The 15,592-nt window shown below is 48.5% G+C and overlaps 1 protein-coding gene across 5 annotated transcripts in view; it reads left to right on the forward strand.

Moving 5' to 3' along the window:
* ninaC (STKc_myosinIII_N_like and MYSc_Myo21 domain-containing protein ninaC) overlaps positions 1–15,592 on the forward strand; it is a 146,359-nt gene that overhangs the window by 84,704 nt on the left and 46,063 nt on the right. For 4 of the 5 annotated variants that reach the window (XM_089544952.1, XM_089544956.1, XM_089544955.1 and 1 more), the window contains 2 exons: positions 2,170–2,246; positions 14,339–14,484. In XM_089544952.1, the coding sequence (XP_089401078.1) occupies positions 2,170–2,246; positions 14,339–14,484 (223 nt within the window). Of the gene's footprint in view, positions 1–2,169; positions 2,247–8,982; positions 9,003–14,338; positions 14,485–15,592 lie in introns of those variants that run through there. The other variant, XM_089544957.1, reaches the window with a different exon arrangement.

Here is a 15,592-nt window from a genome sequence, read left to right on the forward strand (position 1 = left end):
AGTACGTGTCCCTCGTTCGTGCATTTCGTTGTCGCGCAAGTACGCACTTTTAAAGTGAATCAAATCGCTAAAACCAAGCTACTAATTGATAACTCATTTTTACGAAGTCAAAATTTCCTACAACGCGATATAAGGAAGCTTTAATGAACTTAACTTCATATCACTTTGTAACGACGTCCAACACATCCGTGCCGTTTCGATATGGCGAATTCCATTTCCGCCGTCTCCCAACCTCGTCACTGCACACGGCCCACTGTGAGCTTTCTCTGCTTCTCTGATTCTACGAGCAGTTTAGTTGACGTCGTCGCACATTGGTCGCATTGATAAAATCGCTTGGCTCTGCGCATGGTGGGCTTGACGGTATCGCGGTCCCGCTGGTTTCACACGGTCCAGTGGCGGGGAAAATAAAAGCGTAAAACAATTGCAGATGATCAGAATGCGGCCGTCATAAAAGTACTCGGTTTGGCGTAGGCTTTCTCCGCAAGACAGTACTGTCGTGCGAAGAAGTGTCTAGCCCACGTGCTTGTGAGCTGTGCGGCAAAGCCAACCAAAACGCGTACTCGCGAGGAAATCGTCGCAGCGCGCCGTCTTTTAAAGCAGCCAGTATCGGCTTCTGCACCTAGGAAACGGAGCTGAATATTCTAAATAGGTTGCTTTGAGCATTCTGAATAGGCTTTAGATGTCACTTCAGGACACTATTCCTCCAAGACCTATTCTATGCTGTAAAGCCCATGCAGGCTGCGGAAGACAAGGGCCCGCTTTGGAAAGGGTGACATATATTCGGTTGGTGTACGTATATTCGGTCACGTGGGGTGCTTGATGCGCGTGTTAAAGGCTCCCACAACGCGTATAGGTGGCACACTAAACTCCGGCGAAATTGTCCTCGTTACACACAGTGGCAGATAAGCTCACTGGCATTCGACAGTTGCATCCAAGGTCGGGTGCCGCTATAACAAAGCATTGGCTATAACGAAGAAATCGCGGGGCCCTTTCGACTTATAACCAGCTTCAACTGTTCTTACGGTTTATAAGCTGCGCTTCAACATAAGCTGAAGTCCATAGAGTGCATGAAATGCGCCTTAGATCGAAATCAGGGCCGGGATGTTGTGAAGATTCTGCTCCGATCCCATCTTGTCTTTACTTCTCCTTTTCGCTCTTCGTTATTGCCGCAAGCGACGAAATGCCCAGCGATAGTGGAGGCGTGGCAAGGCCAGTAAAATGGGATTGGAAGAGAATCGTTCTTTATTTCGGGCCACCTCCCCGACGTTAGAAGCGGCTTCTCCATGGGCCTACTGTGGTTAGCAGCGATAATTTAGTACAACGGCAAATATTGCTACACCGACTGTTCGCTAATGCACTAGACCTTACAGTCTAACAACATCTTCGTAACGAGAAAAACATCGTCAAGAGAAGTTCTTCCTCTTCATTTTCCTCCCTTCTAGATCCTGACATTGGTGATGACTAATAACTCTGCAGAGAAAGAATAATTCCAAATCACATGTGTCGGAGGTGCAATTTGCAAAGGACGTGCAACGTTCCCTCGCTTATATCCACTTATTTATCGGCGCGCTAGGTCTAAGCTAATCATCCCCTGTGCTCAGGGGTCCCCCTCTGCGGAATAATAAGGTTTTACCACCAGCACCACTACCTGCGTTATAGTGCTTATAACCGCAGATGGTAACACTACGAAGTGAGACCGATTACATGAAATCCCGTCGTGCCTCTCCCCACCCCACTCCCCTTCGTAGACAGAAAAAGGCAGAAAGGCTACCTGCCTGCGCTGTTCGTTCATGTCCAACGTTACTGGACAAAAATTTTGAATTTTGGAATATTGCAAGGGAGAGTTTTGGAAACATTGAAGGTAATGGTACATTCTTCCGATAGATGGCAAAATATTCCTTTTGAAGTTTGTCCCATCGCGGGCATCAAGCAGTTAAGCCTGCCATAGAAAACCAATGGGGAACGTTTTTGACGATAGCAAAAACATTGATAGCAAAATAATGTAAGCCTGCCGATGTGAGATCTGCGGATATATTGATTGTTAAATTAATATCTTTCAAGGTATAAAAAATTGCGTTCATAAACTCTTTCCCATTGAAAAATGATTTGTCCAGAATTGTTGAGTCTGCACGTTCTTGTGTAAATCGTGGATCCTTGTCTTGTCTGCAGGTGTCTCATCTCACCTGGACGAGACGATGGGTAAACGGAACACCTCTGTCGGCACACCCTACTGGATGGCACCTGAGGTGGGTGGTGGCGTCATCCAGAACCTGTTGGCTTGACCGAACTATGTCGTATATTTAAGATAAGGGCTACAAGTAACATCTTCTCAAGTGCAGCTGTATGCTGCAAAGGGAAGTTATACAACGTGCATTTGCTCTTACCTTTTTTTCCCACATAAAGATGCACTGGGTGGACTGCTTGAAGGATAGCGCGAAGGTGACGTTTCTGCTTTGAAAAGCTTCGACCATGTGAACTGAACGGTGAGCCAAGCTGGCTCTTCTGTGGGTCGACACTGCCGCAGATTTCGAAGGAAGAATTCTGGCCCAGCTTGCGCCGCTCTGGGCGTTAAACAGGCTAAAATGATCTACCCCCCCCCCCCCCCCCTCCTCCTTTTCGGCCTTCACCATACGTCTTTCTTTCTTACTGGCGTACACTTTCCGCGTGGTTTGCAAGAATGCTCTCTGCACTGCATATCTTCGAGCCATCTCCTTGTGAAGAGCCCCTATTGTGAGTGACGTTCACGTGGACTGTAGCTGTGGCACCGCTGACCTGGTGAGCAGACAAAACGCCCCCTGCTACGCCCTTGGGGTTGCCAGAGGTGGAGGCGCATGCTGCGCTTTTTGCCCTGGCTGGCCCTCGTTGCTTTGGTCCAGTTTCCGACGCGTCGATGCAACTCTGCCAAATTTCGACACTGATGCAACTCCGCTCAGTCAAGAGGACTTTTCTGGACAATGGATTCCGACGAGGTGCGCCTGGTATGCCGGCCCGAACTTTGCGCTTTTCGTATGCGAATTACGCGTCGTGTACTGTGCGATGTCAGTGCACGTTAAAGAACCCCAGGTTCCGGAGTCCTTCACTACGGCGCCCCTCATAACCCGAGTCGCTTTGGGACGGTGAGCCCCAATAAACCAATAAACCATCTCCACAACACCAAAATACAGCGAAATCCTGTATTTGTACATAATGTATACTGCCGTCCTACCCCTATCCTTTCCTCTATCGTTCCCCTCTTTCTTTCTGCCTTGCTCTCCTCTCCCTGTCCTTTTATTGCCGCCAGCCGGAGCTCAAGTTTCGATGGCAGATGCCGCGGCTAGCAAAATCTTTTTCTTCCATTTTTATTTTTATAAATAAATAGCCACTAACAACAACAAGTAAAAAGAGGCCTTGAAGAAATGTATTTCTCTGAGAATATGACCCCGCGTTTCACTTTTTCATGTGTATACGTCGTGTTGCTGCACCATGCGGTTTACTTTGGTGGTAATCAATGGGCTGTTGCGAGTTAAAGGCACGACATTAAATGTGTTCTTTTAGTGCGGTAACACTACTAGGCACATTTTTCGATTTCGGGCATACGTACAGTCGTGAGCAAAAAATATTAGCACAGATCACTGGCGATCAGAATTCGTATATCTCACCACGCGGCGCTGCGGTACGCAGAGCTGCCTAAAGGGCCGTTTCCATGTTTGCAGCCTAGGGGGGGACGGCAGGAAGTAAGCTTTATCAAGCGTGCACCGCCCGATCGTTGAAGTGCCGACCCTACGTGACTGTGCTTGCGGCATTTATTTTGGCTCGGTTATCATGAGCAAAGATGGGTTCTTCTTATTACTGCTTTTTATGTCCGCGATGGTTTGTCAAAAGGAACTCGTGGGAGCAATAGATGATAGCGCTGCTTTTAGCCAGTAATTTTGCTGTCCGTGGCAGTCCGCTGAACCCCCCTAATACTGTAGAATGGGAACGGCCCGGCACTCTCGTTATCAGCCTCTTCGCCACCCGCAGCGCCACATGTTGTCATTTCGGCGCTCTGGTGTTCCGTCATGTGTGCTAATCTTTTTTACCCGCGATAGTACCTTCGTACTTCCGGGAAGCTAACCTGAAGCCTGCTTCGTGGCAGGCTGCCCACCTGCCCACAGGGATGCGGGCAGCCTGCCAGGTGTGTACACCTGGCAGGCCTCGGTGAAGACCTTGGTGAAAGGTACATCTGGATAAGGGCCTTCAAGGTGAATACCGCCAGAGTAAAGGCCTTTGTGGTAAAGACATTTAGGTAGAAGGCCTTTAGGTCAAAGGCTTTTGTGGTAAAGACCTTTAGGTCAAATGCCTTTACATCAAAGGCCTTTATTATTAGGCCTTTAGTGTAAAGAGCTTTATGGTTATGGCCTTTAGTGTAAAGGCATTTTGGTCAAAGGATTCTTTAGCATTCGCAGCACGTGCCCACCGTAACGAGTGGTACTGCACGATATTGCACGCTTAGCCGTGCTAAACCATCTGCTAACTTTGTCTGTTGTTTCTATATTTTGGTACCATAATTTCTCGTCGTGTCGCCTTAACTTGCCATACGGCATTTTTTTATTTTACACGATAGAGCAGCCGGAGCAGTAATCACTTCTCCGCCCTGTATTTTCTTTTTTCATTTCTTGACAAAGCTAGCAATCCAGTTTTGCACTGTTGGCCGAAAAATTTCGCGAACTACACCAGCACTTCCCAGACCGGCTCGCTGCGCCTGCGCACATCCACCAAGGAAAAAATATAACGGAAACAGCTCTACGAAATACACTTAAAAAGATATACACACGTCAGCACGCAGCACTAAGATCAAACCGTCTGTTCTTAGAGGACGTGTCACTGGCTTCTTCAAGAAACGGTCGGAAGGCGGCACCTTACGTGACGTTATCTGTATTACCATGCCACTGTCTTTTCATGCGTAAAGTTCCCTGTTTAATTTGCCTTATTAAAGTCATTCAAATTAGATCTGCATGCGGTGAGGAAGCTTTTCACGGCAACAATTAATGACAGTAATCTCGCGCGCATAAATATTTGATTATCAAGACAATTGTGGTCTTATTGAAGCCTTTCTTTTCGCTAACATATATTCTGATCGAAGGAACATTTCGAATGTTGCTAGCAGAATCGTTAAAAATGGCATTATTGATTTGAAAATCGACAAAGAACCATGCTCAGAATTATGCACAAATGATGCATGCATTGAAGATAGCGGTGCCGGTCACCGGATGATCGCTGCGACCAGGTAAGAAGCACGTAACAAGATCTCGCATGGCAGCAACTAGCCGCAATATATCGAAGATAGAAAATCAACAATCAGAAGTAAAGTTTAGCACCTCATAAACAGTGTACTGTTGGGATCGGGCAGCGTGGTCGGGCCGGGGAAGGGACGAGAAAGATCGGAGACGTGGTTACGAGGAGACAAGGAGAAATTTATACAAGTATTTACATTATGTACAAGTAAACAGCAACTGAGAGTGGCTCTCAGTTAAAGAGAGCGTCTTAGGAGACGGTAGTGTTGTGATCGGGGTCCGAGCCAGTGGTATCAGACGAGCCATGCAGGCGCCATGGGGCTACCTTGACCAAAGGTGCTGTTGTTCGGGTAAGACGGAAGAAACTCTGGCGTGCGGGAGGCTTCTGGCGATGGCGTCGCCGTGAACAAAGGCATCTAATCCTCTTCGCCGAAGGTGCTGAAAGCGGCGCTTCTCCCGCTCTGAGCTCTCCCATGGACCGGCGGAGGAGACAGCGAGCGGCGGCAGCGGCAGCGCCAACCCATCGCCCGCTTGCCCTTGAGCAGCCCGAGAAAGCGGGTTTGGACATGGCTAATTCGTCCTTCCCACTTGAAGAGTTCACCGGTGTGAGCCCTCTGATCTCGTGTTTCCCACGGCGGGATCGCCGCACTGAAGCCAACGACCCTTTGGGCCTGGTCGGCCCGCGGCAAACCAGAGTTGGCGACTGCAAGGCGCCAAAGTTCCTCCTTGCCTGCACGTGTACATGTAGTGTGTGCGCGGGCACGTGGGGAGGGCGGAGCCTATGAAGCGGCTAAAGGCCCATTGGACACTCGACCAGCTATCGGATTCCCTAGCTAGGTGCCTGGGCAATATCAACTGTATTTAAGCCGCAATGTGGCGTGCGTCAGAGCCCTTCTTTTCTGACTCTTGGATTCCTTGTTGTTTTGTAAATATGTAACATAAACCTTGAAGTTTACTGCTTCTCCTGAAGACTTCCCTCCATAGTCTGCCCACTTCATCCTCATGCGGTGAAGACCTCGGTCCCGATCCCCAAGCACATCAGTAGTCTCGGTGAGGAGCGAACTTCTTCGCAAACGCGGCTGCACTCGCTGCCGAATTTTATATGCTCTTAATTTCCTAAAATCCCTGGATGGACGCCGGGCCTGCCGAGGAAGGCGTGTCCTGAATCATTCATCTCCGCACTTTCTCACCAGTGGGCACGCCCCCGTCTTGTGATGAGCTTGAGGATAAGGGGGATGCCATCTATGTCACGCAGGCAGCGCGGGTGGCGCTCCCATGGTCTGCAGGTTGTCACACTTGTCCCCAAGGCTACGTGCAAGACCACGCGAGGTAGGGAAAACGCTCGCCGTCAACTTCTCCTTTGACAACGGATAACACGAGGTGTCTGACACACGGGTCTTCTGGGAGGGTCAGTTACGGCTGTCCTTCGCAATCTTCGCCATGCACTCTTCCCACAGGGGCTTGCTGTCGCCGCCCCCGCCGTGGTTATCCCGGTCGACGGAGCCCGCGTGCTAATCCACTTAGGCTGAGGGAGGAGGGGGGGGGGGGGGGGGGCATTCCGAGCATACGAGCATAACAGCACTCACACCTCAGCAGCGGGCGCTGGTGACGGTGCGATGCAGTCTGGCCTGTGGTCGCATGGTCCGCAAACTTTTGCGGCCAACTGCACTTGCTTTCCATTTAGAAAGTGAACCACGTTGCGATACTTCACGTCAAGTAAAGAAACTGCTACGTAGCATTAGTTTTAGTGGTAAGGGAGTGGACCTTTACGTGAGAATGCAACGCTGCGGGCTGCGACGCATGCCATAGTGAAGGCCTTCGAAATAATGTTTGGCCCCCTGTTTCTTCAGCGTGCACCGAAGCCACGGCGAGACGTGGCTAGGAAGACAATTATGGTGCGTTATTTGCACTACGTGCCTGCTATAATCAAAGCAAGCCGACAGGTAGCAGCAGGTCATTCGAAACGCGAGGCGCCGTACACTGACCTCCTTTCCAGAAAGGGCGGACAGCGCAGGCAGGTAAAGACCCTCTACAGGCAGGGCAAACAGACAAGATCCTCACAGTCAGGTTTTTCTCTGCGCCATCTGTCGGCACCGCAGCGAAGCGTAACAGCCGCTGCATGGTCTTCGGCGCAACAGTCGGCGCAGCGGTGCGAGACGGAATAAAGACGGAAGACGGAGAAGCCGCGCGGTCAATTCGACCGTGTCAACTTCGGCGTTGTGAAAAAGGAGGGACAAGCCGTCATAATCAAATACGGATATTGTAGAACAAGCCCTGAGTTTGAATCGAGGATCAGTTTATACATAGTATTAAACCTTCTTTGAGCTTTCAGCTTTTAAAAACGTTCAAGTGTTTAATACTTTGATTTGCGAAGTGACCTAGTTTGGGCATCGCATTTCTTTTCGTGTTTAAGGAACCGCGCCGAGTGCCATATAATAAATCGCCGCCGCGGTGGCTTAGCTGCTATGCTGCTCGGCTGTTGACCTTAAAGGCGCGGGTTCGATCCCTGCCGCGGCGGTCGCATTACGATGAAAGCAAAATGTTAGAGGTCCGTGTACTGTGCGTTGTCAGTACGCATTAAAGAATCCCAGGTGGTCGAAATCATCCGGAGCCCTCCACTACGGCGTCCCTTATAGCCCGAGTCGCTTGGGGACATTAAACTCTCCATAATATCAAATCAAACCATATAATCACTGACTTGTCGAAAAGCTCTATTAGGCGCACTTTCCAGTTTTCACACCTGGCAAATGGAAAGTGACGCTATTGGGGCTTCTCTCGATTCCCATAATCGCCAGTTTTACAAGATTGTTATTTGATTCGGCTTCCACCTGTTCGCAGTTTCGATAAAGTGATCTTTCGGTGTTATACAACAGGAAAAAAATTATATCAAGTGGCCGTGGCGACAGGCAAGCAGGCAGGCAAGCAGGCAAGAAGCCACGCAGAGGAAGTCTTCGGAAGCTGGCCATGAGGCGAACCTGTTGCCACTGCTACGGAGCTTCGGTGACTCCAGTAGCGACACTGGCCTTCGCAGTTGTATCAGTGAGGATACCCGGTGCCCTCGGCCTAGCACTTTTATATTTAAACCCGGCATAGAGCATTCCAGATAACCAGACCGCCTCGTCGTGAATAGTCCTGAACATTCCAGAAAGATGTGTGCGATTCACCAGGAACAACTGATCGAATCGCACGAATATGTACTGTAGGCAACTTGCCAAGTGTTACGAAACAAAATGAGGAGACAATACCGTACACTGGTTGGGAACAAGACAGGCGGCACAACAATGAACAATGTGGGACACTGTGGCATTACCGCGCTCTCAAAGAGCCATCGACTGTATGCTGATAAAGATGCACTGTTTTACAAGGTAGCCAAATGTGCAGTATGTTGAAAGAAACAAGTCCTTTAGCGTGCGTTATAATCGTACATCATGTACCGCTTTCATCCGTTGTAATCGGACAGCATGTACCGCTTTCATCCTTACGGCTATGTTGGGGTGGATGGTATCGCTCCGACAGGAACGACGTTTGCGAGGCTCTAGAGTCATCGAACAATCTTATGTGGTCCAAAATAACGGCAGAAGAGCTCTTTTCACTGAGCCTTCGACAGCAAATAGGTGTCCGTTGCCACACACGGTCACGAGGCTTGTATTCCTTGTGGCGTCATCGCAGGTTGTAGCACCGGCCATCGGTCCGTTGCTGGCCTACGATACGCAACCGGGCGAGCTGTCAGGCCTCGGCTGCATGTCGGAGGTAGGTGGCGGCGTAATATGCTGGCTTCTTCGGTACTGATCGTCAGCGTAGCGTCAAGCGCGGTTGGGATTGCCGCGAATGACTTTAAACGGCGTCATCTGCGTTGTACGCTTCATCATAGTGCTGGAGACGAAAGTCACGTATAAAAAGGCGGCATTCTACGTTTTGTGTTCGTCTTTGATGAACATCGCATCCATGTTGGTTATGGTCTTGTTATAGCGCTTGGTGAGGTCGCTACTTTGTGGATTGGATTGTAGGCAGTTTTCTTCCTGTGACTTGTGTGGCTACACTCAACAACTGCGTGTGTAAGCACAGCTGTAAACGCCCTTCCGCCACCGTGGATGAAAATTTCAAAGACACTGTGTCACAGCACAGTGTCCTTGACGAACAAACTTTTACATCAGCTGTACTTCGACTGGGAGGTATTTTCTCTGCTGTGTCGCTTACCACATTTCCGGTGGCATCAAAGATTCTTTTAGTCAGATCTCGATAATGAAACGGGCCAAGAAGATCCATTCCTATTTGAATGAGAAAGTTTTTTCGGCAGAGCAATCGGCTTGGAAAATACTCCTGGGGTTTTCGGTGGCGTCTTTTGCCTTTGATGATCTTGGCAGCTTTTGACTTTGGATCAGCGGATAGACGGGTATTATCTGTCCTGAATTCTGCGGAGTATGGAGCTACTCTCGAAATCCCCCTGGTCAGTCCACTGTGAAGAGCTCGCAGCGCATCTTTGTGGAGATTTGTTGGTACCAGAAAATATGGGGCTCTGCTGGATACAAGGATACGAGCACTCGTATATGTGTCACCGTCTTGCTTTGCTGGTGGAGCTTCTTAGCTCAAGGGTTGTGTATGTGTATTCACGAAGAAGTGCTGGCTTTCGTGAAGTCAGACCGTGCCAGAATTGTTTGCGCCCAGGCTTTCATACCATGATGGCGTCTAACTTTTGTGGTCGTTAGCGGTAACGAGCAAGGCGGCCCGAGAGCTCACGAAGCTGGTCAGTTGACACTAAATGTAATGGCCGATAACGGCCATTACAGAAGCAAGAATGAAGTTCGCAATAGTGCAAAAAATGTCTGGCACTACTCCCACCGTTGTGAAAAAGTTCGTTGCTGCTATGAGAGTGCGGCTTGTACAGGCTGTAAGCTTTTCAAGGCCATTTTCTTTTGAAACATCAGGGCGCCGGTGTCTGGGCTGCTTGCTTTGGTGTGAGTCTCGGTGTTATCACCCTGATTGAAACGTCTAAGGATCGGAAACTTTGCAGGGAAGAGCAACGAGGGGGGGGGGGGGGGGGGGCAATTTTTTTGGAAACCTCGATCTGTTTATGCTTTTCCGATGTGGAGTAGATTTGTAATAAAGGAGCAATTACTCATTAGCATTCACCCATGTGCAGCCACACGGCTACAAAGGAAAACTTTCCTTCGCTTCCCACGTTTTTCTCTTCGTTTATTCGTCAATTAGCTCTCGCCCTACAATTTGCTTGCCGTCCTGATTAGCTTAGTTGGTAGAAGGAGTGCCCAGAACAGGCGGTGGTTCCAGGCTCGAACCCCGGTCCAAGACGAATTTTTCTTCAACTATGAAAGCTGTATATAGTTTCCTTTTCATAGCCATATGGCTGCGCTCGGGCGGATGCTAATTGGTAGTTGCTTAATTATTACCTCTCTTGTCTCCCGGCTGCAGTAAACTTGCAATGAGGGCTGTCATGTGCGGGCCCCGGGCCACACCATTTCAGTTAACTATGTATCCCAGTCGCAGCGACGACGTTTCGAAGGGGGTAAAAACGCCCGAGTACTGAGTCATGCACGTGTTATATAATCCAGGTAGTTAGATAAAAAAATCTGGATCCACGCAGAACGCCGTTAGCCTTAGTGTTATTTTTATTCGTGAAATACCATTAGTCAGCATATCGATTATTATTAACCAATACTCCTCAGAAAGACTACAGCCAATTCCCAAGGGATTTTTGGGGGTTTTTTACACGTATGTTTTCGTCGCAAAGCATTTCTTGCGCTTGCATCCTAATAGCATTGCACTTTGAGATGATAATCGGTACGGGTAGAGCAGCTAGCGCATATTCTTTAGTCACGACGTGATGCTCAGTGATTTGCGTTGCTATGTGCTGTTGAGCCTATTCCATTTACAACAGGTGAACCGCGTTGCATGGTGCGTGACCAAGCAAAAAAAAAAAATATTCGATTATGATGGCAGTGGGCAGTTCATTCGGTACCATCGATTAAGCTCTTTATTTACTTTTTTCTGTCATTTACTTCAAGAGAATTGGTTTTGTATTCGGTTTCTCACATTTCTTGTTTGCTTGCTATCGACACGGTCTTGCCTGCTCATTGTTTCATCAGGGCGAGTTATGGAGTGCTGTTCGTGTGATGCGATGAAGGATGGCACAGTCGCGCACGCGGAATTCCGTACAAGGTTTAGGACTGTTCGCGACGATATACGCGGTTTATATGTTCTGACACATGCTTGAAACGAGTGCGGCATAGAGCCAGGACATTTGATCCCGACGACTGCCAAGTGCACAGGTTATTACTGGCGCTGCCGAGTTTTTTATTTCGTTGTGAATACAAGCTCACCCTAGACTCAGTTCGCCTCTGAAGCCTTTGTCTGCCTGGCTTCGTGCCTATCTGTCATCACCGACGCGAGGCTCTTGATGGAGGCGTTGGGTACATATCACGGTCGTGCGCTTAGAGCTGAGAAGCCACTGTAGAGCCCAACACGTCCGTCACTTGCAGAGAATCGAGGCGGCAGTCGAGTGGTAGAGTGTTGTGTTTTAAATTCGGTTAGTCAGTTGTAATCATGGTCTTTAATTATTCCCTCTTGGGGTTAACTGTTCTCAAAAGTGAAATAATGAAAGACTATGAGTAGACTGTTGGGCTCGGAATCAGTTCAACTGCAAGAGCCAACGACCCCACAGACCTCCGGAATTCGTCTTCTGTACCGGGAGACACACGCAGAACGTCTGAATCCTCAAAAACAGCAGTTGCCCTTTCTCCTCCATTTACTCCAGTGAATCTAAATAGCCACCAGTGCCACTAACATTCAGTCACTTACCAAGCGAAGGCCCTCAGGAATGGCTCAGCCAGTTTCAACCTGTGCGCATGTTTTAACAGGTGAGATTTAAACGCTTTAACACGACGAAGTAGACGGGCGCATCTTCGCACAGAAGTCATGCCAGGGGCCTGTACAAGAATCACAAGGCCTTCCTGACAACAGGGGATGCGCTTAAAATACGTATAGCCGGCGAAAACGTTCACGACCACCGTCCACAACGAAAGAGTAGAGTTGCTGCCACGGCCATGCATCCAACGCCCATACAAGACAACCATATCTCATGCATACAAAAGAAATGAAGCGCAACTTCCAGCAAGTCGACTGTGGTATCAATAAGTAGAAAGCTAACTCTGATGTGTCGCTTCAAGGCCCTGATTTTAGCCATCCTGGCTCAATCAACCGAAGACAGTCGCATAATTTACCTCCGAAGCTTCTGAAATTGAATGTGTTGGACACTTGAGCTCACGAACACAAATGACAGCCGATCCTCTGGATTCCATGCGGACGCTACGACGGGAAAATTCCAGGATGGCAACTTGAAAGAAATTATTCGTGAGATAGCGCGTGAAGAATTGCATCGACATCGGCTAAGGTTAACACCGCTTCAAGTGGTGACGCTTATGAGTGTCATTCGTGAAGCACAATGAGTGAGTGAGTGAGTGAGTGAGTGAGTGAGTTAGTTAGTTAGTTAGTTAGTTAGTTAGTTAGTTAGTTAGTTAGTTAGTTAGTTTGTTAGTTTGTTAGTTAGAGTTGAGTTGGGTGAGTGAGTGAGTGAGTGAGTTGAGTGTTGAGTTGGGTGAGTGAGTGAGTGAGTGCGTGCTTGCGTGCGTGAGTGAGTGAGTGTGTGAGTGAGTGAGTGTGAGTGAGTGAGTGAGTGAGTGAGTGAGTGAGTGAGTGAGTGAGTGAGTGAGTGAGTGAGTGAGTGAGTGAGTGAGTGAGTGAGTGAGTGAGTGAGTGAGTGAGTGAGTGAGTGAGTGAGTGAGTGACAGAGTGAGTGAGTGGAAAGAGGCTAAAATATGACATGACTAGAGATAAAGGAGGCCCTGGTGGGTCATACCGGCAGTCTTCACAAAAACCAGTGCGACAGTGGAGTGTTACACTGCCGTAGGCCTTAAAGTTTCAGTCTCCAGGACCCCCTTTACCCCACATATTTCTCAGCTAAGAACGGTCTAGGGCATCGGTTGAAAACGTTTTATTGATTTGTCTACTGTTTGAAGCAACTGGCTTAAGAAAAACGCTTTATTATTCTTTTTCAACAGTGAGGTTCGTTGCCCATCGGAAATCCACCGCTGCGATGTAAAAAAGAACCTAGAAATGTGAGCTCTGAGCTGCTTGAGTTGGAAGCGCAGCATCCTATGCTGCTTGCGGACACCGAGACCCGATCATTGATTCCTTCTGGATTTCATTAATTCCTTAGACCTTTTGCCGTTTATATATTTCATCCCTTTTATGACCCGAAGCAATTATTTGCAATTAAAGTAAAGGACCTCGAAGGATCAGAAAAAAAAAGAAACTCTCTTCTTTCATGTTTCCTTTCTTTTCCTTTTTCCTTATTCTTTTAGAGTGTGCTCGCTTATTATGTCAAGAAACTCGTAGTGCACGTTAACGAATGTAAAAGCCACACGTTACAATATGCCCACGTACGAGGTTCCTCGGCGGGATTCGCGCGTGGCGATATCGTATACCTTCATTTCACGTGGCACTGCCCGTCTTACGCCATGCTATAACGGAAATGTGACGGTAGGCTGAGAATCAGAGACCAGTTGCATACCAGGCGCATACAACCGTCACTGTCCTCAGGGGAATACCTACGGTCTACATTAAAGAACACCAGGCGGTCGAAATTAATCCGCACCTCTCTACTCCAACATGCCTCATTGCTCGTAGCGCTTCTCTGGCACCTAAAATCTATTAATTCGAGCTAATCTCCGGCTAAAGTCAATTTTTATTAGCATGGCAGCTACACACAAATTTTTGCGGCCTTCTGAAAACTTTCGTGCATGTAGACGTAGATGTATTTTTCCGGGAAGAGCATAGGCAAGGAAACAGGAAACAGCATAGGCAGGGAAGTTAAGCAGAACAGTGTTCCGGCTAGGTACCCCGCACTAAGGTATAGGGAAGAGGGGACGTAAAGGGGCAGAGTAAAGATGAAGTAAGGACCTATATGACGTCAGTTGAGGAGGAGCGTGTCTGATGGCGTTCAATGATGCATTACCGTGGGTGTTAGTCGTAACAGTCTGTCTTATTACTATGCCTGTCTCTTGACTGACCAGGTGGTGGCATGCGAGAGGCAGCTCGACTACTCGTACGACATTCGCTGCGATGTGTGGTCCCTGGGCATCACCGCCATCGAGCTGGCCGAAGGCGAGCCGCCGCTCGCCGACATCCACCCCATGAGGGCGCTCTTCCAGATACCCAGGTGAGCTGCACGGCTCTGTACACGATGAATAGGCGACACGCCCCGCGCAGCCCTGCATGACTACACGGATCCTCCATGCATGTTTGCCACGTTTCATGCTCCAAACGAATCCGCAGCTCGCAGAGTGAACGTTCCCGTTGTATAGGAAGCCTCCGGGTTTTTGAGGGTATAAATTTAGACAAGTTCGAAGGCTCGGGCCAGGTTCCAGGTTTCATGCTTCAAATGATACCAAGTGGCGGCATATAAAAACCTAAGCAAGCCGATTAGACCTGATCTGCTTTAAGCAGATATTGACTGCGACTGAGCATCGTTACGCTGGCAAAGCGCCAGTTAATAATAGGCATATCAATCATGATTGCCTTTTAAAATGTTGTCCGCATGGTATTCTTCATCGTTTTTGTTTTTTTTTTTATTTGCTTCCCGCCCTGCCTACCAAATTTATGTGCATTTTATAATGCGTTCAGTTGTCACGGGTGGGAAAGACGAGAAAGCACGGTGCTTTATGTGGCAGGCAATTCCGGTGTAGTGCTGTTGACCGGATGAGTCAACGTTGTCGTATACAGTGGAGCCTGCTGACGTCAGCAGTTCTACTAAGGGCGAAAATAAATTTCACTTCGCATTCAAGCCGTTTCCATATGTGCTCGTCGGCACTAGCCTTGACTAAAGGCCTTTTTTCAACTACGCATTTCACGCGAACCTTTTCAAGCGGGAGGGAAGTCGCAGATGTTTTAATATCTGGCTCAATGGAAAGGATGGAATCAGCCTGCATGAACGGCGTAACGTGTATTAAGCGACCGTAGTCGCTGTTTAAATGCTTCATTTGGCTGATCAGGCCCCACGCCGAAATACATTTTTTTTTTCCAAATTGTCACTCTTCTGTAAGCATGCTAAGCCATGCGGTATAACGTAGTGCACTTTAAAGGATGTAAAGGCAGAAGAAGCAACATTTCTTTTTTATTCTGATAGCATCAGAAGCCCCATGGGGCCAAAATGCGTCGGTCATAAAATATGCCCATTAGCTCCAGGGAAGTGACGTCACCAGACCAGAGAATTCCTATTGGCTGGAGGAAACTGACACCACCAGACGGAAGCATTCCCATTGGCTAGA

This window comes from Amblyomma mixtum, chromosome 5 (genome assembly GCF_055824585.1).
Source record: "Amblyomma mixtum isolate Tamu chromosome 5, ASM5582458v1, whole genome shotgun sequence".
In the NCBI taxonomy this organism is placed as follows: domain Eukaryota; kingdom Metazoa; phylum Arthropoda; class Arachnida; order Ixodida; family Ixodidae; genus Amblyomma; species Amblyomma mixtum.